Source organism: Hydra vulgaris, chromosome 15, assembly GCF_038396675.1.
Source record: "Hydra vulgaris chromosome 15, alternate assembly HydraT2T_AEP".
Lineage (NCBI taxonomy): Eukaryota > Metazoa > Cnidaria > Hydrozoa > Anthoathecata > Hydridae > Hydra > Hydra vulgaris.
Genome location: NC_088934.1, coordinates 53,798,941 through 53,824,712, shown reverse-complemented (window position 1 = coordinate 53,824,712; position 25,772 = coordinate 53,798,941). Strand labels below are relative to the sequence as shown.

Genomic DNA, 25,772 nt, shown 5'->3' with positions numbered 1-25,772 from the left:
CTTGTAATGTGTGGCCTTGGCCTTGCTACTTTTGGCCTTGTTAACAACTCCGGTTGCTTTGCATTAATGAGTTGCCTCTGCCAAGAAAAAATGCCAAGAATCAATAAAAAAGATTGGTGAAGATTTAGCAGACCTTTATAAAATAAGTAATACACATTTTACATCATATTCAAAAACAGAGCAAAATAAAGCATCCGATCTGGATACATTGACACTGTTGATGAAGGAAAAGAGAATTCTGACCATAATAAATACTAAATACAATAGTAAAAAAAGTTACAAATTTTCACATTAACTACTGAATCTTGGTCTAGAGAGTATGCTTCTAAATAGCTTGAAGTTATTAAAATGCTATTTGAAAAGCATGTCAAATGAAACACAAGAGAGGCATACTTTCACTTCCATTGAACAAAATTGGAAAAAGTATTCATCCTAACATTGACTCCATTGTTCAAGATTTTTATGAAGATGACGAACTCACCTGGTAAAAAAGATTATATAAGTATTGGGAAAAGAATACATGAAACAAGGAAGATTGCTATTGCATAATCTGAAAGAACAGTCAATTCAAAAATGTAAATCCTGGGATTATTGTTGGAATTTTTAAATTTTGCAGTTTGCGTCCTAAGTGGTGTGTAAGTGTTGGAATCAGATGCTCACTCAGTGTGTGTATGTGTTTACCATCAAAATACTGTTCTCCTTTTATATACAATAAAATGGGATATAACTTATAAATGTTTAAAGGTATGTCTTAAGTTGGGGAATCTAAAAACCGATTGATTTATCAGTTTCTCTGGAAATTAAATTATTACTTTTAAGATTATAATATGAAATTTAATAGAAAATAAATTATAATAAATTATAATAAACAAAATTGTTTTTAGGTGGTTTTTGACATTTCAAAAAATGATGGCATGGTTCATAGATGTTTGAGTTGCCCAAGAACAAATGCCCTACAGCTATTTATTCTTAAAGAGCTTGAAGAGCTAGATTTTGATCATGAGTTAACCAGTGGCAAACTACTGACAGAACCCAACTCATGGCACAAACTGAAACTATCGAAGTTTATATAGAGTTAGTGGTGAAGTGTATCAATGAACTTGCTTACTCGTATATTTCTAAATGTCAAACAAAGTAACTTAAGTGAAAGAGACTGTGATTTGTGACTTTTCAGAAAATTATGAATATGTTGTGCAAGATCCAAAGTTATCATTAGTGTAAATCTGGACGCACCCTTCCTAGTTGTCATATACTTTAAAGTAAATGAAATTATTATACATGAGTTGTTTTGTTTTATATCCGATGATATGATACATGACACCTGTTTTGTTTATCAAATTCAGACCATTTTATGTAATTATATTGAAGAAATTCTACTTTTAATCATCAAATTTCACTACTTTTCTGATGAATGAGGGCAGTATAAAAATTATAAAAATTTTATGAATATGTCTTCACTCAAAAGATTATTTATTGGACGTTGAATGGATATTTTTTGCAACCACTTATGGCAAATGTTGTGATGCAAGAGGTGGTACAGTAAAATGGTCAACAGCAAGAGAAAGCTTGCAATGGCCAAAAGAATATCCAATTATAACAGTTAATAAATGTTTAAATTTTGCACCCAAAAAATGCAAACAGTAAAACTTTTTTAAATTGATAAAAAATCTATGGCTAATGTTGAGTTTGTGTAGAGCTGCACAAAACAAATGATTTAAGAAGGGAAAAACAATACCAGGAACTCAAAGATTTTATTTTGCATACCTGTTTCAAAAACATGTATGATATTTAATAATACTAGCAACAATATTAATATAAAACCTATCAATATAACCGAAAAATCAAGTTATCAAAATTTATATGCAATAAATTTTGAGCTAATGCAGAAGTATGAATATTATGCATGTACTTATGACTCATTTTGGTGGATTGCCGTAGTTGAAGAAAAGGATGAAGAAGTTGAAGAAAAGGAGGAAGAATTAAATGATATAAAAATTATATAAAAATGAATTTTATGCATTCAAATGGTTATCTGAAAAGTTTTTTCTGGCCAAAACGAGATAATTTTTGTAGGATACCAATCACTAATGTAATATTGCCAATAAGTGTACCAACGATAATATTAGACAATTGTTATTAAGTTTCAGAAAAAGACTTATAAATCCTAAAATGTATATTTCCAAATCAATAATTTTTGTTATAAATATACATAAATATACATATGAATTTAAGTATGCAAAGTTTTGTTTATTATTTTGAATAATATAAAAAGCCAAGTATACTATATTTAATTTTGTCATAAAAATTTTCATTTTACTTTTAAACCAACTATTTGGCAGAAGGAATTTTTTTGTCATTCTGTACTCAAAAGATATACTTATCTAATTTAAAATTTTAAGAAAAAAAATTTACTGCATACCTCAACTTTTTGGTGGGACAGGTACACATTATTTGGTGGGACAGGTACACATTATTTGGTGGGACAGGTACACATTATTTGGTGAAGCAGGTACACATTATTTTGATATTTGTATTTGATTTTTTGGTACTTTATAACTACAATATAATTTTCAATTTTGATAATTATGTTTAATTATTAATTATTTAACTCTTGACCTGAAGCAAGTTTGGACAGGAATGACATGCGATTGAATGCTATTGCAGACCACGCAAATGATTTTGTTTTTGTTGAAAACTTGACCATTACTGTTTAGATGTTTAGATGATTTAAACATTTCAGAAATGCGCTGAAAAAGAAATGCTAAGCTAAGCTTTGACTAGGAAAAATTTTTTAAAAACTAACGAAAAAGAAAAAAATTCCTCTCGATAGTGCAAATATTTAAAAATAAAACTCAAAAAACTCTAACTCAAAGCAAAAATTACTTGTTGTTACATTTTTAAATTTATTTATGAAATAAATTAAAAAACGTAACTTATTTATGAAATAAATTACATTACTAAATTATCTTTTAAAAGGTTCTATTAAAGTTACGCAAAATGCTTTTACAAATTACTTTTAATGACTGTTTAATAAATGAACAAATTTTATTGAAATTATTTATATGTGAAACTAAATTATTGAAAAGGAAAAAAAAAAAAAATTTCAAATTTTGTAAACATTTTTTTGAATAAGTTGCAAAAAAAAATTTGTTTAAAAAAATAACATAGTCTTTTTAAAATATTAACTTGATCATTCTATGCTCTGATTAGTAAGCCAAGTTTAAAAAAAAAACAACTTTTAAATAACTTTTTGTAAAAATAGAATCAAAAAAAAAAAATAAAGCAATTAAATCATTCCATTACAATGGGAAAATTTAATTTAACCTATTCATAATTTAAAAGTAAAAATATAATCTTTTAAAAATTTTTTAGAAAGACATGGAAAAATAGTTTTAAACGTTTAAATTTATCATAAAGAATACATCTACTAAAGAAAAATTAAATATAACATTTAATTTACATAAAATGTGTTCATTTTAAATGATCATTGTAATTAATTTTTTATTTTATTAAAAGTCTTTGCGTAAAATAAAAACTTTAGAAAAGATAGACAATTAAAAGTTTTTATTACATGGATTTTTTTATTGCATTGAAATTGTTAAAACATCAAAACAGCCATGGTCAAATAGTAAAGAAAAAAATTATAAGCGTGGTCAGTTACAGCGCGCGATCAGACGATAATTCCTGTCCAAGCCTGCTGAAGGTTAAGTTAATTATTTTTATCTTGTTATCTTTTAAAGACTCGGTTTTATAAGGAAAAATGTAAATTTAAAAATGACAGAAACTGATCAAAACAATAATAAAATAACTTAGAAACCAATGCCTTGCAATTTTGGGATTGTTCATATTTTATAATGTACTAACTATGGTTAAAATATGAAGAAAATTTAAGAGCATAATGTTGCATGGTTTGGTTGTTTTGACATGGAATCATTGGAGAAATGGAGATGGTAATGGAGACGATGAGTATTGGATATATGTAAAAAAATTACTAAATATTATTATTAGATATTTTCTGGACAAGTTATTTTACAAAAATAAAAAGACTTGTGAAGGAATGGTATTAGCATTCCTGTGCAGAACTCAAAGTTGTTGTACTACCAAAGTTACACTAGTATCATAAATCAGGCTATAATGTTTCTTCTTACAACATGACTATCATATAGCTCCTTAAAATTTCTCAATCCTGGAGCATCAATAATTTGCTATGGCAAAGAGTTCCAGTGTTTCACTATACGATTTGTGAAAAAATATTGCCTCTGTTCGCAATGCTTCACCAGTTGACACTTTAATCGCATAGCATGACCACAAGTACCACTAGCCAGTCCATCGCAAAGAAAGGAGAAAAGAGACATCGGTGGATGATGCCAGTTAATGACAATCTGACTTGTTATTTTAAAATGCTGTATCATATCACTTCTGATCCTTCTCTCAGTCAGGGTGGTAAGTCCAAGTTTTTTGAGTCTTTCATTGTAAGGCAGTTTTGAAATGGAAAAAATTACTTTTGTAGTTTTTCTTTGAATGTTTTCTAAAATATTGATGTCTCTAACTTGATATGGTGACAATGATTGAACTGCAAATTCTAAATGTGGTCTAATATAGGTTATATAAAGCGATTTCCACAGATTTAAACCTTTGTGCTGAAATGCTTTTTTAAAAATTCCAAGTATTTGATTGGCTTTCATAGCACCAAAATCTACTTGCATCTTAACTTTAAGGTTATTAGAGATGACTACACCTAAATCCTGTAGCTTCACAGTGGTGTATGATAACCACTCGGATAATTGCTTCCACTATTTTTCCAGGAATTGATGTTAAGGAGACTGGTCTGTAGTTTGAGACCCTAAAGTCTTAAACCTTTTTTGAAAATTGGAGTAACATTTGCTTTTTTCAATCTATCAGGCACAATATAATTTAAAAAAAGTTTAAAACGTTTTAATAGACATAAATGTAAACTCACATTAATTACGAAAATATTAGAAATAATATGTAAATAATAATGGAGATGACACCATATCTTTAGTACATATTTTACAGATAATTACAGATAATATGTACTAAAGATATGAAGATGATATTGGAGATAATATAAATAATATTTTGGATTAGTGAGGATATGCATGAGATGCCAGGATAAATAGTAACCATCATGTTTAGATAATAAAAAATGATAATATTAATGATAGGCTGATAAAATACAATAATGATAACATTGTCAATATTTATAATGTTAATGTTGAAAGGTTAAAATAGTATAAATGTATATTATAATACTGTCAATATTGAAAAACTAAAGTGTAATTATATCATGATACTGTCCATGTCGAAATGTCAAAATGAAAGCATTTAAAATCTTTGTTTTTATGTTTGAAAATTTATACCAATTGCAAAAATATCTATTATTTTAAATAATTATTATAATTACCACGCTGCATGTCAACACTTGTTTCTCCAAAGCGATTGTAATTCACGCTCATACTATCCGCACTATGTTCAAAAGAAACTTCTAACAAGTAGTCAGGTGTAAAGGCATCTTTAATAATATCAAGTAATGTCCCAAGTATATTTAATAAAGCAAGAATACAGAGCAGTACGCTAAAAAATAAATATTTTTTTTTTGTCAAAATAAAACATATTTTCTGAATTTTTAAATCAAGGTTTTACACATTTGGCCAGATGAACATTATGCAAAAGAGTTGCAGGATGTTACAAAGTAGTTGCAAGATGTTGCAAAGTAGATGCAAGATGTGCAATAGCTTTAGTACACTAAAACTAAATTGTAGATTATACACTAAATGTGTAGAGAAACACTAATAGAAGGGCGTGAAATAACGGGTGATGCAGAAGTTATCGGACAAAATAAAAACGCCAATAACTTGTTTATAAATAAAAAAACAAAGTACTATTATATTTTTTTAAAATAAAGCATTTATCTTTTAATAAAAATATATCATTATTTATATGAAAAAACACCACCATCTGCAATTGATCTCAATTTTGCTCTGACGCTTTTCATATGCGACTGTAAAAAGTATAAATCAATTTCTTGTAGTTTTAGTTTAATGCGATCAATCAAAACTTGCTCTGTTGAAGGTTGCCAATCTCCCTCATAAACCTTCTGTGCCAAATGTCCCCAAAAATTTCCAATTGGTTGTGCTTGAGGCACATTTGGGGGATTGGATTCTTTATCAACGTAATAGACATATTGGTCCATCCAATTTAGAGAATCTTTAGAATAATGAGAGCTTGCTAAATCTGGCCAAAATAAATAGTTAAAGTCTCCATGATACTTGTGAATAAATGGAAGAAGTCGTTTTTCTAAACATTCATTAATATAGATTGATGAATTGATCGATACAGCCTTGGAAGTGCAAAACAATGGCTCGGACATACCACGGTCAGATATGGCTATCCACATTAATAATTTTTTTGGAAATTTCTATTTTCCTATAAAACGAACACTTTCTTTCTCGTTCAGCTGCATTTAACCTCATTTTAAATAATTGTGTTTCAAATAATAAAGTTTATATTTTATAGAACGTTTATGCCTACGCATAAAACCACAAAAACTAATTATTATGCTCAAATAATGAAATTAGGATTTGTCCGATAACTTCCGCATCACCCGTTATTTGCAATGTTATAAATATATAAAAAGCATAGCGATATAAAATGCCATAAAGCATTATTTGCTTTTTGTATTTTGTAGCCTATAATATGACCATAAAATTATATGACCATAAAGTTTTTTAAACAATTTTAATTTAAATTACTACAAAACTAGTTAATAGAAAAACTCAAAACAAAAAAAAATTGCTTCAAAACAATGTAGAAAATTACAGATGATGTAAAATTACATTTATCACAATATTAAAATTATGTTTACCTGTAATTTTTTTGTGACCAGCAAATGGTACGGTATTTAGGTCTGCAAGTACAACTTAGTAAAATAACTTTTTTCCAAAACAAAACAAAAGGTTATAAACAGTTGGTATTAAAACTTAGTTGTTGGTAAAACAAAATTTAAAACAAGTTTAATATACATTTGTATACATTTTAAATGTGGCATTATAATGAATTAAATTTAGAGGCAGAATTTAAAATGAAGTAACGGATATAAACGGAATAAAAGACTTAAAGGTTTAAGTAAACAAAATTTTTAATAAAAAAAAATTAAATATTTAGTGATGGGCACACTTAAATAAAATTAAAAGTCAAAATCTATAAAAACATAGATTAACATAAAAAAAACTTAGTAATAAAAACCACCTACATACAAATGACTGCACCTTTAGTCCAGATTATTCTATTACTTGTACATACAATAGGTGGTACATTATACCTGGTGACAAACTTTCCATTGGAAGGAAACTCAGAGAATAAATCTGAATTAAAAAAAATAAAATGAATAAATAAAAAATAATTAAAGATAAATAAGCGTCTAGTAAAAAATAAAAACAAATACTAAGTAAGATTTAAAATTTTATACTCAACTTTAATTGAAGGTTTGGCAAACTTTAAATAATTATTCTTATTTTTTTTGCTGAAAAGGTAAACACTCAGTGCTTCATTTCACATTTTCCAATACTAAGGTATTTAAACATTTTTTTCCATTACCTAAAAGGTTTTCAACATAAAACGTTTGAAAGAGCCAGGCTATGTTAAAAACCAGGATCTGGAAGAAAGCCAACAGTTACAACAAAAAAACTGATCAATAACATCAAAGCCCACAAAGAGGAACCCTATCAAGTTCAAGAGAGAGATGGCTGAGGAGCTTAATGCAAGGGACTTTACAGTTAGAAAAATTGTTTAAAATACTATTAATGTAAGATCATTAGCCCGTATACATATAGATTTTTTCTAAATGATGGACTACAAAGTCTAAGGCTTAATGGCTCAAAAAAATTTTTTGTGGAAGTTAAAAAATATGACGCCTGTTCTTCTTTTCACAGATGAAAATTATTTCACAGTAAATCAAGCTAGAAACAGCAGAAATGATAGGTACATAACTACAGTCATGTTAGATGATTTTCCTGAACACATCAGAACTATTTCTAAAACAAAACATCCTTCTCAAGCTATGATGTTTGGTTCTGTTGCATCTTATGCAGCTAAAATTCCATCTTGTCTTTTTAGAAGAAGAGTTTAAAATGGGGACACTTTTCAAAAAGGACTTTGAAAAATCCTTAAATCTAAAATCCTGCCCTAGGTCCAAACAAACTTCCCAGACTTGTCAAATGTTGTTTATGTTCAAGATAGAGCTCTGTGTCTAAAATGGTTGTCCCAAAACTTGAATTTCTGGTCAAAAGAAATCCGGCCACTTAGCTCACCAGATCTTAACCCTCTGGATTTTACTCCATATGGGCTAATGTTCAAACAAAGACCTGTAATGCCAATGTAGCTGCATTGAAGTTCCAAAGAAATCTGTACCCAAGGCATAGAATGAAATGTCAGACTCCTACATTATAAACACTTGCTCTAAGTTTAGATCTTGGACTGACGCTAGGTTTGAGGCCAAAGGAAGTTATATTGACTAGACTATTTTAAATACATGTATTTATTAACAGACTATTTTAAACACATGTACTTATTAATAAATATTTCTTTTAAAGTGTTTCCTTTTTTATTCACATAGTTTTAAAGTATATTTTTTCAATAATCTAAAATTTTAAATCTCACACTATACATGTATCAACACAAACAATATATGAAATCAATTTTAAAATCTAACCTGGTGCACCATCCTAATAAAACATAACCAACCTAACCTAACCTACTAAGTTGTACTAAGCGACTAAAGTGCAACCAACCTACTAAAATGAGCCAACCTACTAAGGTGTAACCAAGGTACTAATTTGTAACTAACCTAATAAAATGAGCCAACCTACCAAGATGTAAGCAACCTACTAGTTTATGACAAACCTAATTACATGAGCCAATTTACGAGATTGTAAACAACAAATAAAAAACAATTTTTTTTATTTGTTGTTTACAAATAAAAAAAATTGTGAAAAAATTGTGGAAAAATTGTTTACAAATAATAAAAACTTGTGGAATCAAAAATTGTAATATTATAAGCTACTAATTTTTAATATGTAATTCTTCCAAGAATTATGGTTTATTAATTCAATATAATCCCAAATTTTTTGGTGATTTATAAAGCTATAGTCATTACACCATAAATATTATGATCATTGCAGCATACAACCTTATATTTTAACCACAACCTCTGTCATCACAACATATAAATGGTAAGAGTCATCACAACATGTAAGTCTATTACATTGGATATATTACAAAACATAAATGATTATGCTCTTTGAAGTTGTTTTTTTAAACTTTATTTAACAATCCAAACCAATTATAAACAATCTATACAAGGATGAATAAAAGATTTATAAACATTCTATAAAAATATGAATAAAAGATTTATAGACCTTCTATACAACGATGAATAAAAGATTTATAAACATTCTATACAACAATGAATAAACATAAAAAATGGAAATGGCAAGCATGATAAACAGAGTCAACCTTAGCAGATGCTAATTTTGCAATGAATTGTATTTACAGTTTTCATAAGAGGTCAGTAGTGAATGTTACCAAAAAAGACTCAGTAAAAATAATGCCATTCTTCAATATAGGAAGATTAGCAATAATGAAATAATTATTAGCAGTACTGAGTTTTGTTCAAGTAAAAATTCAGCTGCCAACTGACGCCAACTGTCACAGAAAAGAGATCACATTTAAGATCAGCTGTTTTAAGCAAAAAAAAGTGAAAGCTTTATGATAAGCAGTCAAAAAATGTCAACTTTATGATAACCATATAGTTGTGTCATCAACAAAAAAATTAAAAATTAAAAAAAAAAAAACATTATTAAGAAGATCATTAACATAGGTAACAAGGATGCAACCTTTACGTAACAATACCCAGGATGCAACCTTTAGGTAACAATACCAAAGATGCAACCTTTAGGTAGCAATACCAAGGATGCAACTTTTAGGTAACAATACAGAACCAAGGATGCGACCTCTAGGTATATCAGAAATCAAGAAAAGTGTTACCCATTAATGACAATTTTACTAATATTTTAGTCTTTATAAAAGTTAACAAAATGATTCAATAACTTTAAAAACTTTCTCAATTACCAGATATGAAGTGAGCCTATGGAGATAACCGGCAAATGTTTTATTAAAAGCTTTTAATAAAGAATATTTTTGTCAAAATTACTTTTGCTCTACTTTTATCTTATGCACTAGTTGAACTTTTATAAAGACTAATAAGTCAGCAGTGGAATAAGTGGGTTGGTACCCATATTAATTATTGCATATCCATATTGATTGTCGGATATCCATGTTGATTGTCGGATATCCATATTGATTGTCGGATATCCATATTTATTGTCGAATATCCATATTGATTGTTGGAGTTGTTAGACTCAAGATAAGTGTTAGTTGATGACAATGATGATGATAATGATGATGATAATGATGATGATGAGATTCAAAGATTTTAATAATAAAAATTTAATATGAGTGATTAGCCAATAGTTAGAGGCATCAAAACAATTAAGTTTTTAAAAATTAGAATGACAGGTATCAAAGCACATGTTAAATAGCTTAGAAAATAATAGAGAAAGTTTTGGAAAGAATTTTTGCAGGACTGTGACTGGAATGTTGTCTGGATCATGAGCTGTAGAGATAGACATAAGCTTACATAACCTGTAAGGCTGTAGATGTTCAAGTGAGAACTTTAATAACAAAATTTGTAAGTAATTATTATGGATTAACCATAACAATAACTTTGAAACCATAATTGCATGCTATGTAACCTTTGTTTAGGAAAAATGTGGTCAAAAATGTAGATTTAAGAAATAAATTAAAGGAAAAATTCTTTGAGAATAACTGTGCATTACCATTGGGAGATGTAATAAGATCTGACTCAAGAATGAGAGATAACATGTCAAACTTGTTCTGTTGTGACTTGTGACCTCTGTTGTGACCTTCATTGATGACATTAGTAACAATTTAAAAATCTGATAATAATTGATCATGAATAATCTTGAAATCTATTATATAAGTTGTTATAGTGCATTTATATGTTGTACATTTTATACTTTATTTTTTTTACAAAAATTCATTTTTTAGAGAAATGTTTGTATTTAAATTTAAATTGTTTAAATAATTAGTGCAATAGAAGCTTAAATAATTAATGCAAAGAAAATTTAAGATGCTTAAGCGGGGTTTTTTTGATCTAAGAAAAGCTACTTTTTTTCTTCCTATTTTGAAGTGTTTTTTATATTCTTACTTTCATTAATATCTTCATAAGCTTCAACCACATTAGCTATTAAAATAATTTAATTTTAAAGACAAATATTTCTCTAAAGAATGAATTTTTGTAAAGGCAAACATTTCTCTAAAGAAAGAATTTAAAAAAAAAAAAAAAAGTGTAAAATTGTTATAATAAGCTGGTAAGTTGTTATAGTAGAACAGTACTACAACAACTTATCAGCTTATTTATCTGTTGAGTAATGTTTGTGACTTCAAAATATGATACATAGCCTGCTAAAGACAAAGCAGATACACCCTCGTAAATGTTCAGAGTAAAATATAAAGGCATATATGTGAGGAAAATAGAGAATAAACTTTTGTTTATGGTAATTATGGATGTTGCTATGGACTCAATTGCTAGATTGTTTTAAGGTCTAATATGAACTAAAAAATATTTTTTATCAGTTCCATTTTTGCTGCAAAAATGCTTATTGCCCCCATTGACCGCCATATCTGTTATAGACAGCCATTTACCACTTGTGCACTCTTATCCTGCTGAGGCCTCTATATATATATATATATATATATATATATATATATATATATATATATATATATATATATATATATATATATATATATATATATATATATGTATGTATATATATATATATCTTATACTGCTAAATTAGGTGAGCAGTGTGACATCATACTGAAATATCCTGTTGCCGGGAGCTTCAGTACCTACATCGACTGACAAATAGCCTGATTCGCAGCGGAGTGTTGCTACATTGACTGAGGGTTTGGCATGAGGCAGCAATCTTTTCAATCATTATTCTTCATTTTTTCTTCTTTTTCTGAAAAAGCCGTGTCGAATTGATATATATATATATATATATATATATATATATATATATATATATATATATATATATATATATATATATATATATATATATATATATATATATATAATTAACCCTCATTTAAAAATGAAAGCAGCAACAAAAAAGTTAAATAGTATAAAAGAAAATAGTATAAAAATTAGTTAAATAGTAAAAAAATATCTCACAAGATTTTGTCATAGAAAGTAGATAAAAAACATCATCTGTTGAGCATTCATTAGGAGTACAAACACCTAGCTCTCCATCAAGTGGTATTGACTAATTAAAAGTTAAACAAATTCATTTAAACTGACTGATATAATTTCATTGTAAGAAGCGTAAGCTAAATTGAAATGTAAAACCATTTCAAAAGTTTTCAAAAGAATAACTTGAAATTAAAAGTTACATCATTAAATAAAATCATATCTGCAACACAATATTGAGAGCCATTGATACTTCGACATTCATCAAACGCACCTAACCATGCAACATTACCAAAATATAATCGATTGGTTGGAAAACCCCAAGATTCAATATCTGTAACAATAATAACAATAATAAATAAAAAATATATAAAAAATTAAAAAAGTAAAAAAAAAGCAAAATATATATGTGAAATGCATGAAAGATTCCGGTCACTTCAATATTAAAAAGAAAATATGACAACAAATAATTATTTTTAAGTTTATTATTGACATAAAACGGCAAAAATTAAATTCAAAAAAATAAAGAAGTAGAAATATTGAATAATTATATATATACATTAAACTATTTTTTAATAGTTATTACAACTAAATATAAAAAGTTTAAACATACATAAAAAAAGTGGAGATGACATGAACCACATAAACAATCCTGTCCAGTTTTTGAGTAAAACATAATTCAGACCAGGTTTCATAAGGTTATATATAGAATCTGCACAATTAGCTGATATATTTGTCTTATTAAAAAAATCATTCAACTCAGAGCCATTTAAAGCCAATTGCATCAAAACTTGCACAGATTCATTTGAAGAAAACCTATCAAGACCAAAAATACGGAAATAGTTGAGTATTTGTTTAGAAACAATGGCTTCGTTAAACTGCTGTTGTTGCAATAAAGAAGCTTCTAAAGGTAAGGTAGTTGCTTCTGAAGGTAAGGTAGCCACAAAATGTAAAGCCAAAAATATATATACATAACTATCCATTGGGTGATAAAAACTTGTACATAATAAGGCTTAAAAAAACGAATTGCATCAGAGAACTATATTTAATATATTTATATTAAATTATATTAACTATTTTATTGATAATATACATAATAAACTTCAAATTCAAAAGTATAGAAAAACAATTAACAGATTAAAATTGCAAACCTATTATCTTAAAAAATAAGTGACTTAAGTTAGTATTTAGATGGTGACGTACTTGAAAGTGTATTGAAATCTTTCTTTTTTATATTGAGAGTGTATTAAAAGTAAAAATAAGAACAATAATAGTTAAAACAAAATTAACATAAATTAACATAAAATTTGGATGAAACAAAAATGCTTTTGGATGACAAGAAATATGACATATATCAATTATAATTTTCAATCAGTTTTTTTTTTCACGCATTTAAAACATTGTATAGAGAAAGTTTCCATATTAATTTTTATTAATGTTTTACAGATAAACTAAACTTTTTTACTAAAATAAAATTTTACATCTTTCATAAAAAAGATGAAAAAGTGTTTAAATAAAAAGTAGACATGTGTATGTTTTTTGATGTTTCAATTTTATTTATTAAATTTTGATGTTTCAAATTTTAATAAATAGTCAAACAATTTATACCTTATTATTTTTTCCGCTTTCATTTTTGTTAAACAAATCAAAATTTATTTCATTTATAAATTAAAAAAATTGTAATAAATTTTTTTTAAAAACAGTTTTTTAAAAACAACTATTAAAGAATAAAAATATATTTCTAATAATTTCTGTTAAATAACAAACTTTATCTGATACAAATTATTTAGTCATATATTTTATTCAAAATTGTTTTTATTGGCAAACATTTAAAATATTTACAACACAATTAACAAACTATTGATTCTCTATTGTTGATTCAGTATAGATAGATATTACAACCTAAGCACCAATAATCCAAACTTTATTAGAAAATTGTCATTTCTTTGCAATTAAAAATTCTTTAGTAAGGATGATATCGAGGTTTGTTTTGCCGTGCTAAATGTGGGTTGAATTGACTTGAATATCTGTACGGAAAAGTAAAATTTATAATCTTAATATTTTATCAACTTACCCTTATCTCCATTATTTTATCTACTAATAAAATGATGAACAAGGAAAAAAATTTTTTTTTTAAACCTTTGAGGAGTTTCTATGTTTGGTTTTTCAAGTTTACCAGCAAGCAATTGATTGGCTCTTTCTCTTTCAATTTTTTCACGCTTTAATCTTTCATTGCGAAGTTGATCAATGTTTTGTGTTGAACGAGGTGGTGACTAAAAATTGCCATATACAGTGTTTTCATATTCAAACGTGTAGATACATACATATATATTTTTAAATACGTATATATATAAATATACATATATATATATATGTATATAAATATATGTATATATATATATACATAGAGTGTTGCTATATCTTATAGCCTGACTCACAACGGAGAGTAATTAATAAAATAAAAACATTCTGAATTAAATGTTTTTTTATTTTTTACTATTTACATACATATATGAGGTTTGATTCCCACTACGTCCCTGATAGTACCACATTCAACTTGTTTCTCCATGCAGCGGCCTTGTTTGTCAAGGTTCGTGTTTCGGAGTTATAGAGTTCAGAGTTATAACCGCAATTAAGTGGCCTTCTCATCTGTAGCGGCCTTCTTGGCCTTGTGGAGGTGAATTACCGTATTAAAAAAAAAACAAAAAAACATCAACTGACAAATAGGTAGAACATGCAAGGAGTGCTGCTACATCGATTGACAAATAGATAGAACAGGTGCTGCTAAATCAACTGAGGGTTTTGGTTTGGGCAGGCAACCTATCAATCTACTATAATATATATAGATAAAAGTTGTTGCTAGTTTTCCTACCTTTATAGTATACAAAAGCTGCCGCATGCCAAACCCTCAGTCGATATATCAGCACTCATTTGGTGGCAGCGGGCTCTAAGATAGTGGATGTATGTAATGAAATCCCCAGCAGCAGACTATTCCAGCGTGACATTATAGATGTTATCTAAATATATACACACACACACACACACACACATATATATATATATATATATATATATATATATATATATATATATATATATATATATATCTTTTTTAAAAACCATATTCTTGTTATACGATATTTATGTATGTTGAATTTGATTAAGAAAATTTAAAAGTGAAAATATAACGAATAAAAACAAGAGAGCTTGGAAACCATTTTGGTCAAAATTTTAACTGACACCACTATATTATTTAATAAAAACTATTTTTATTTTATGCAAGTAATGTCTTCTTATTTGATGGTTTGATTTATGTGGTTTTGTAACAATTTTTGTAAAGTTTTTTAATACACATGATGATGCAGACCGCTATAGGTCAGCATTTTTTTTAGATTGCAAGATTATTATTTTCCTTGGAAATATTTATTCTAAATCTAATTTTAAAATACCTCACATTAAACTAATATAGTAACCTTTAATTTTTTTGTTAAAAATCAACTGGGAACCTAATTTTTTAGGTTTGCAGTTGATTGTTAAAAGAAACATTTGAGAAAAATGTTTATATGGATTTAAATAAAATTAAATGTTGTTTTATTATAAAAGTTTTTCAATCATTGTATTTGTGAGAAGAATTTTCAAATGTTTAATGTTACATAAATATTTTCTTGTAACTTAAAAAGTAGATTAAAATAACTTATATTAAAGTAGATTTAAATATTTAAAATATATATTCTAATACAGTGTTTATATATAATATAGGTAAACAAAAATGCAGAAACTGATACACGAGTTGTTAATAACAAATCCATATGAGTTATTACTAACAGATCAAAGCACATTCAGACAGGTTATTTAGTACTATTACTTTTATTCAAGGGAATCCAAGTGCAAATATTGTATAAGCAACTCAGCAACTTTGCAACATGTAAAATCATTTTGGGCTATAGTATACTCAAGTTTACCTCTTATAACTGATAAATAATAAAAAAGTTAAATTTTCTAATTCTTGCACATTCTGGTCCACTGTGACTAAATAGCAATCCACTGTGACTAGCTAATAACCCACAGTGACTAGCTAATAACCCACTGTGACAAACATGCAACTTGCAACCCACTGTGACTATGTAGCAATGTTAATTGCAAACACAAAAAAACAAGGGCCAAAAAAAATTTTGATGCTAACTTTGAATAAACTTTGAAACAAATTTTAAGGGTAATCTTATTTAACTTGTCTCCAACTGCAAGATTATGCAATGAGCCATAGTGAAATCAACCTACCTTAATGCATAATGAAACAGTATACATAATTTAATTATATTCCATTAATTTTATAGCTTGTTTAAATAAAATCTCAAAAATTATAATTATTATTAGCATATCTGAAGGGTTTGATTCATCAAAAAATAAAATAAAGGCAAGCTATGATTTATCTAAAAAAATCCTTTAATGACATTAAACAATAACTACATAAAAATGAAAAATTCTGTAAAATTTTATTGAGTTAAATTGTAAAGTTAAAAAGAAAAAAAAGCTAATAAAGTTAACAAAAACAAAGTAGTAAGGTAAAAAACAAGAAATTGGTTGACAGAAGAAAGTGGTAGACAGAAAAAAGTAATTGACAGAAGACTTAAAAAAATGTAAATCATATAAATAAGGAAATCATAAAGACAGCAGGAGGTTCCAAAGCACCAACCTCTAAGGAAAAAAAGTAAATAAACAAAAGTTTTCTGAGCATGAAGGAACACTTCTAGTAGAAAAATGCTATCTAGCTGAACAAGAAGTCACACAAGATTGAGTTCTGGTTGATAGAACAAGTGATGATAGCTCCCTTGAGCAGCAACCATGTTAGTATTTATAGAAAAAAGAAAGAGATGCAACTTTACAACAATGAGCTTCTATGTTATTCTTGTGAGAGGTAATAAGAGAAGATATATATATATATATATATATATATATATATATATATATATATATATATATATATATATATATATATATATATATATATATAAGTAATAAAAATAATAAGATATTTTTTGTCCAGATAAATGTTCTAGAAGCTTAGTCAGCCTTAAGGTAGTAGTTATAAGTGTGATAAAAAGGTGAACCTGATGCAAAAGTACCAGAAAAATAGTTATATTGAGATCATTAGTCTAGAGTCTGAGCTTGGGTCAGAGACACAAATTGCGGAGTGAAGGTAAGTTATTAGGGTTGTCTGAAAAACAAAGTTAACTTTAATCTGAGTAAGAGGTCGAGAAAAATAAAAACATTGAGATTCAGTTTCGGTCAATAGTACTAAAGTCGAGCCATTCAGTGTAATGTTATTAGACATTAAAGTTACTGATAACAACGATACTAGCTGAGGAATAATAAGAAAGAAAAGTCAATATGAGCAGAAACAACACTGAGTGCAGTCTCAAGAAGAAGGAGAATGAATAAAAAGAAAGGAGATTAAATAACAAGGTGCTAAGCAAAAGCACATAAAAGAATAGCCAGATATTCAAATCTGATTTCTTGACAAATAGTTGTATTGATGTATAAGCATATTAATAGGTATAAGGAATCTTTACAAATCAAACAGATGAAACAACTAAATTTAAATTAGTCTCAATAATAAGTATTTGGTGTGTAAATATTGCAAATTAAATTAGGGTTCTTTGTGAGACTTACAGGTGACAACTGAAAAACGAGACTTGATTTAAATACACATCTCTATTAAGGTATAAGGTAAAACAAAAAAATAAAATGTTTTAAAAAGTATTTTTATTCTAGTTTTTATCTATATTAATTCTGTGTGCCAATTATTCTTTTAGACAAGGCCTTCAAAAATGCCCAATCGAACAACATTCTGGCAAGTTTGCAGGGTTATCCACTGTCTCAACAAAATGCACTTTTTTCTTGCTGATGTAATTATTGTTTAAGTGATTACTATTTTCGAATAGTGAGATGATGCCAAATTGGGTCAGAATACATATGCACCATCTGAATGATATTTATTGATGAATAGAATAAGTCTTTTTTTAATGTATTTGTTTAGGGGTCGTCCATAAAGTATGTACGCTTTTATCTCGACTCTCCCCACCTCTCCCGTTTTATTTATTATGATATATATATATATATATATATATATATATATATATATATATATATATATATATATATACATATATTCCCGTTTATATTATTATATATATATATATATTTTAATTTAGTGTCTTCTTAATTTTATAATTGTCCACCTCCCCCCTACTCAATTGCTCTCCCCCCCCTATCTTAAATGACATTCAAGTAAAACTAAAAATTGAATAAAAAAAAGATTGTAGGATCACTTGGCATGTGACCTAAAAAAGAGACTAATGGGGACTAATCTCTTTTTTAGATTCAAAGAAAATTAGACAAAAATTTATTTATCTATAATATTGGGAAATTTTACTGGTTTAAGATTTTGAATTTTTTTAGACAGAAAAAATCAAAAAGTTATTGCCCTAGTAAATAATAGTAAAAAAAAAGTAAATTTTTAATACATGCAATAACAGTATATTTTCAAATATCTTAGATATCAACGCGGTCACAGTTTGATGAATAAAAGGGGAAAAATTTAGTGATAAAACTGAACAATTTGGTGATTAAACATAACAACTGGTGATAGAAGAGGTGCAATTTCAAGAAAGAGGAGGGGCAGTTTGATGATAGAATTATTTTCAATTTAAATATTTTCCTTCTGTACAAAAAACTCTTTGCATTGATCTTTTGATAAACTAATAATAAATAAGTTAAACTTATTAGTTAACTAATAGTTAGTTACTAACTAATAAAACTAATAATTAGTTAACTAATAACTAAATAAAAATTAAAAATAAAATTTATTAAAAATAATAAAAAATATGATATACTAAGTTAACTTTTTAAAACTATAATAAGCATAAAATACAAATTTTTTTAAAATTTAAAACAAAAATTAGACTAAAAAAAAACCTTCTTTTTGTTTTTTATTTGGTCATCTTTTTTTAAAATCTTTTTACTTTCTTTCACTATATTCATTGGATCCAAACGCGATTTCCTTGACTCATCTTTTAAATTACGATCTCTAAGAAATATTTATTTTATTTAACTTATATTTACTTATATAAATTTATTACATTTAAACTACTTTACTTTAAAATAAAATTAAACAAACAATTTAAAAATGAAAAATAAAATAATAAATTTACATTCAATGATAATAAATAACAAATAAAAATTGAAATAGAAACTAATATTAGAACAAAAGCAAAATAAAATCAAATATTTACACAACCAATTCAAGTATACACATTAAAAAATAATAACATATAAATTCATACAAATAATAAATTGCATGTTACACAAAATTAGTTGTGTTAATTGTGTGTTTTTTAATTAATTGTGCGATACAAAAAATTTATAACTTGTTGTGTGATTTTTTTTTTAATACTTGATTGCATGATAAGAATAATTCTTACTAAAACAACCCTATTAAGTAATTTTATAATTTAAATAATTGTTCGGTCAATTATTTTATTTTTCAAATGATACTATGTTGAATAATGGAAATGCTGAATTTATCAAAATAAAACTTAACAAATTCTACACAAAATGTTCATTCCTGGTAACTAAGGTTTATTTGTTTAAGTTTGGTGCTAAGGTTATGACTGGTTGAATAATAATAAGACTTATTAAACAAACAAAAATTTTGAAATACAAGAAACACAATTAAAATAAAACTCACAGGTTATTTGAAGACTTTTTTTCTAAATACCATGGCTGGTCTTCTATAAAAAATAATTATTACAATTTTAATTACAATATAATAATAAATATTTAAAAAAAATAAATAAATAAAGAATACTTTTTCATACTAATTCATGTTAAGTTTCTTAATATAATTATTTTCAAAAGATTAATTTTACAATAAAACACTGGAATGTTATATTAAAAAATAGAACGCATTAAATGAGGGATTCTAACAATAATAAACAAACTTTTCATTATACTATTAACTTATCAATTTAATTAGAATGACAGTTTATTTTATTTTGATTATATCAACTGCTTATTTACTGAGCAATTTTGTAACCATTTTATTGGTTTATTATGCATTTTTTTTTTTCTGTTATTATTTCTCTATAAAATCTTCTATTTTTTAACATATTATTCCAGAGTTTATTGCAAAATTTATCTTTTGAAAATATTATAATAATTATATTAAAAAACATGTCAAGACTTAACCCTTTAAGGACCAGACCCGAGATATCTTGGGTCATGCTATATGGTCCAAAAAGACCGAACCTGAGATAACTCAGGGGGTCACATATTTTACGTTTCATTATGTATTAGCCCGAAATAATTCGTGAAAATAATCTTATAACAATATTATTATATTAAATCAACTAAGAATCAATCAAATTAATAATATTTAGATTTAAAACAGACTTTTTTTTTATTCTTAATATGTCAATATCTAAGTTCTAAGCATAAAGAAAAAATTGATTTTTTTGGTGCATTTATCTGAAAAAATATCGGTCCTTAAGGCGTTAAAAATATCAATTATTTTTAAAAATATCATGTTATTTTTAAAAATATTTACTTATTTATGTTTTTACTACATTCAAGAAATAAAATAATAATTTTATCATTATTACTGTTATTAAGTATAAATTATATATAGAATAGGTTAGATTTTAAATAAACTTTTAGTTTTTAACAATAGAACTTTGCTATGATTGTGGAGGTAGATTATCAATTAGTTTCGTTCGATGCTCTATTTGTTTTATCAGTGCACTGTTTACATTTATTCATTCAAAAACTTATTTAAACAATTTTAAAAATTACACGTTCTAAAGAACATACAGGTAAAATAAACAGACACTGTCAATATAACACTAAATAAGTATAATAACAACGTACATTTGGAATAAATATAATTTATAATACAAACATTCAAGATTTCATTTATGTATTTACTTATAGAAGTAGTGTTTATCAAAATTGCATGATTCTATTTTAGTTTTAAATATACAAATGTTATCTGCACTTACAGCTTCTGATGTCAGATTATTCAAGATATTTACAATTCGTTGAGAAAAACAATATATGCAAATGTCGAGTTGACATTGTTGCTTGCGAATCTTATAAGTATGATCACGGGTATATTTATTATTGGTAATTTCAAAAAATGAACTTTTATCTATGCAAACCAAGTTATTCATAATTTTGAAACATATAACTAAATCATGTTTTAAATGTCTGAGCTGCAGAGAATCCAAACCAAGCAGCTGTAAATGGCTTAAAGAGCTTAAACAATTAAGATTACCAATTTTTTGTGTGAATCTTTTTTGAATATTTTTAATAGATTTTATTAACCTAGTTTGGTGTGGGGACCAAACTGGAGAGTAATATTCAATAATTGGTCTTAATAAAGTGGTGAATGCATGTATTAATATACTAGTATTTTGGGTTTTAAAGCATTTTAAGATTAGGTATGCTCTAGTATTTGCTGTATGAATGACTCTGGCAATGTGTTTTTTGTAGTTTTGGCGAATGTCCATAATTACTTCAAGATCCTTTGGGTTAGATGACCAATCTAAAATACAATCACCTAGCTAGTAATTAAAACTAATACTATGTATTAGAGTAAGTTCTAATCTGCGTGCAAAACATTTCTGCTGGCAATTGACAACTGTCAAATATCTGATTAAATAATTATTCTATCAAGAGCAACAGTTAAATTGTGGCTATGATTTATATCAGGATATGAACTGTTCAACTTTAAATCATCAGTAAAAAGTTTTATTGTACACTCAAGATCGTTTACTTCAGATAATAAATCATTAATAAATAATAGGAAAAAAGTTGGTCCTAGCACACTACTTTTTGGTACACAACTAATGATTCGAATCAAATCTGATCAAGAACTACCAGTCTTTACCTATTGAGATCTGTCTGTGAGACAGATCTCAATAGGTCCAATAGATCCAAACTAGGTTAATAAAATCTATTAAAAATATTCAAAAGTGATCCACTTTAAAAGGCTACTATATATATAATAAATGTTGTATAATAAATGTTTAATTAATAGTTTTGAATGAGATACGGAATCAATTGCCTTTTGGAAGTCAATATATATAATATCTGTTATCAGAGGATTGTCAAGTGCAATACTCCAATCATTGGTAGATTCTAAAAGATTCGTACACATAGAAAATTCTTTTTTTTTCAACATCTTCGCTTCCACCAAGGCTGCAAGCAACCACTATTAGAGTTAGAAGTTACTGGGAGAGAAAAGATGAAGTTTATTGAGCAAGATAACCATTGACAGACAACTTGAAAGATTGCAAATTATATGAATCAAGAAAGCAAGATGAAGAAAGTGAATTCCAAAGAACTGATGTTCGAGGAAAAAAATTAGACGAATAAGAGTTTTTGGAGCACTTAGGAGAGCACTTAAGAACATTCACAGTAAAAGGATAAGACTTAACTGAATAACAAGTAACACAAAAATGAATTTGAGTAGATGGCACAAGAGACGCAAGCTCAATAGAACAGTGTCCATTATAGTACTTGTAGAAAAGAGAAAGAGAAGCAACATTACAATGATGTGATAATGGTTGGCTGCAATAGCAGATCCAACTATGTTTACAATGCGTTTTTTACACATTGCTTAAAAGAGAAAGGACATCATTGGATGATCCGCCCCAGATATGGCAACAGTGTTCCATACAAGGACAGATTTAGGATTTTTTCATTTTCTTTTTTGAATTATTCACCTCCGTAAGGCCAAGAAGGCATTACAGTCAAGAAGGCTACTTTTTTGTGTTTACAACTCTCTCTTAACTCTATAACTCCAAAACACAAACCTTGATGAACAAGGCCGGTGCGTGGAAGAACAAGTTGAGCGCAGTACTACCAGGGATGTGGTGGGGATCGAACTCGGAACTACTCGCTTAATGAGAGAAGCGCTAATAAACGAGTAAAAGTATACCACTACCGCATAGAATAGAATCTCTAGTAAGAAAGTGTCGAGCACAATAAAGAGATGCAACCTTAGCAGATGCTAATTTTGAAATGGATTTGATATATGGTTTCTAAAAAAAAGATTGAAAGTGTTAATCATGGAAGTTTATTATTAGTTTATTGAGAAAACCATGCTGATTAGAAGATATTATGTTATAACTATTTCGATGCTCAACAATATGTGAGAAACCAGTTATTATAAAGCATGCAATATAAAAAATTGGAAGCAAAAAATTTAACTTAGTACCTAAAAAAACAAACAAGTTACAAACAGGTGGATAAAAAATATATATAAAGTATCCATAATAAAAAATAATTTTATACATTTTTTAATAGATTTATAATAGTGAAGATGGGCATAAGGAGGCGTCAATTTATTGAAGAAAGTAAAGTATTACTTTGCAATTCAAGTGAAGACTGTCCAACATATGTGAGAAAACCAATACTCTTCTCATACTTTTCCTGTTCTTCTTTTTTCTCTTTTAAATATTCAACATTATCTCGCTTGCTAAGACCTCCCTATATTAAATACATTAAAACCAAGGGTTCTAAAAATTATTAAACCTAAAATAAAAAAATAAAAATGTTAAACACCTCAATTTCTTCTTGTGCAAATAAGTTAATATGTTGTGATGATGAACTTTCGCCTGAACATTCTTTAGATGCACCACGTAATAATCTCATCCGCACTTCTTGCTCCTATTTTATCAAAATTTTAAATTTAAAAAATATAAATTTTCAAAATACTAATGATAAACAGTGAAAATTTTAATTTCCTGAGAACTGCTATCAGTTCTCATATTACAGTTTATGAAAACATATCAAGCAGAACAAACAAGAAAATATTAAAAACTATTTGGCATATCGTATATTTTGTTTATAAAAAGTGGTCATCAAAATCCCTAAAAACTCTAAAACATGTCACAAATGAATAAAATTATCCACTCCCTTAATCTGTTTTTAATTTTTTTGTTCCTTTCTTTAAATTTTAAATAAAGAAATCATATTTTGTAATTATATTTATTTAAAAACCATAACATTACTGCAAATTAGGTCATATTTTTAAATCAAGCGTCATGACTCCAAAATCATTATTAAGTAGATTTGTTATTTTCTAATGCAATTATATTATACGCTATACTAAACTATATACTGAAACTATTATATTCTATGCATTATATACTATTTCCATTAATGTAAGGTACTTTTATTTATTAAATTATGGTACCTCATTAATTAAACTGCATCTAAAAATAGATTTTAAAATTACTTTTAGTTTAAAATAAAATTTACTGGGCATAAAATAAATGCAAAAAGAAAAGACTCACTGTTAATGCAATTCTTTCTTCTTCTCGTAATTTTTCAAGTCGAGCATTTTCTTCATCTTTTCGAACTCGATCTCTGTTGTCTTGATTACGAACATGCCATCTAATTAAAATAAAATTATGAACATGCCATCTAATTAAAACAAAATTACAAAATGCGATCTAATTAAAACAAAATTACAAACATACCATCTAATTAAAACAAAATTACAAACATGTTATCTAATTAAAATAAAATTAAAAATATGCCATCTAATTAAAATAAAATTACGAACATACCATTTTACTAAAACAAAATTACAACATGCCATCAAATTAAAACAAAATTATGAACATACCATCTAATTAAAACAAAATTATTAAAATGTTTGCTTATTGATTAAAAAAATGAGAATAAACAAAAAAAAAATAAAAAAATAAAAAAGTAAAATTTACTTTTTTTTTGGAAGAATATTCATGATTTTATATGTTCATGTTTCTATGCGTCAAAACTCTATTTTTAATTCTTTAACATCGAAAGCTTTTTCTACATCATATATAACATTCTTATAAATAATCAATGAATAAAGTAAAAGTAATATAACTACGACATAAAATTTACACCATATATTTATATCATGTTTACGCTATAAATATCATGATAATATTTTTATTTAAATTTTTTGTCTAATTTCTTGCATTTACCTCTACCACTTTTCTATTATTTGTTCCTTTTTTCACTCTATCTTTTAGATATTATTGGGGCAAGGTGAAAAAAAGCACCTCCTTTCTCCAAAGAGTGCCTCCCTTCTAATGAAGAAAAAAATTGAAAACACATTTTAAAGTTGTGGTTGCCTGAGAAGGAAAAAAATTTAATTCAAATGTTTTTTTAAATATAAATAAACTCTCAATAGATAAGGTAAAGAAATTTTATAATATAAAACTTTACAATTCAATATATATCATCACAGTCATTTCACAACCACCTCATTTTTTATTTTTTAAGAAAACTAAAACTCCCTAAACTACAATATATTCTGATTCATTAAAGATACAGGCAATTTTTCATATAGACTGTT

At 26.6% G+C, this 25,772-nt stretch overlaps 2 protein-coding genes across 3 annotated transcripts in view; both read right to left on the bottom strand.

Annotated features, from left to right (window-relative positions):
- LOC100208537 (nose resistant to fluoxetine protein 6) overlaps positions 1-13,433 on the bottom strand; it is a 40,177-nt gene extending 26,744 nt beyond the window's left edge. Inside the window, exons 1-5 of one of the 2 annotated variants that reach the window (XM_065820511.1) lie at positions 12,972-13,433; positions 12,562-12,692; positions 12,344-12,434; positions 7,274-7,385; positions 5,426-5,595 (exon numbers count right to left, since the gene is read on the bottom strand). In XM_065820511.1, coding sequence (XP_065676583.1) covers positions 5,426-5,595; positions 7,274-7,385; positions 12,344-12,434; positions 12,562-12,692; positions 12,972-13,341 — 874 coding nt within the window. In that variant the 5' untranslated portion in view covers positions 13,342-13,433. The remainder of the gene's footprint in view (positions 1-5,425; positions 5,596-7,273; positions 7,386-12,343; positions 12,435-12,561; positions 12,693-12,971) is intronic. The other variant, XM_065820512.1, reaches the window with a different exon arrangement.
- A 645-nt stretch (positions 13,434-14,078) lies between these two features.
- LOC100202585 (leukocyte receptor cluster member 1 homolog) lies at positions 14,079-25,539 on the bottom strand. Its single transcript, XM_065818863.1, has 9 exons — positions 25,399-25,539; positions 25,150-25,240; positions 24,718-24,817; positions 23,984-24,088; positions 23,788-23,908; positions 20,106-20,148; positions 19,334-19,445; positions 14,498-14,631; positions 14,079-14,385 (listed from the first exon to the last, which is right to left on the bottom strand). The coding sequence occupies exons 2-9, from the start codon at positions 25,170-25,172 to the stop codon at positions 14,322-14,324; spliced, it is 702 nt and encodes a 233-aa protein (XP_065674935.1). The 5' UTR covers positions 25,173-25,240; positions 25,399-25,539; the 3' UTR covers positions 14,079-14,321.
- Positions 25,540-25,772: the final 233 nt, after the last annotated feature.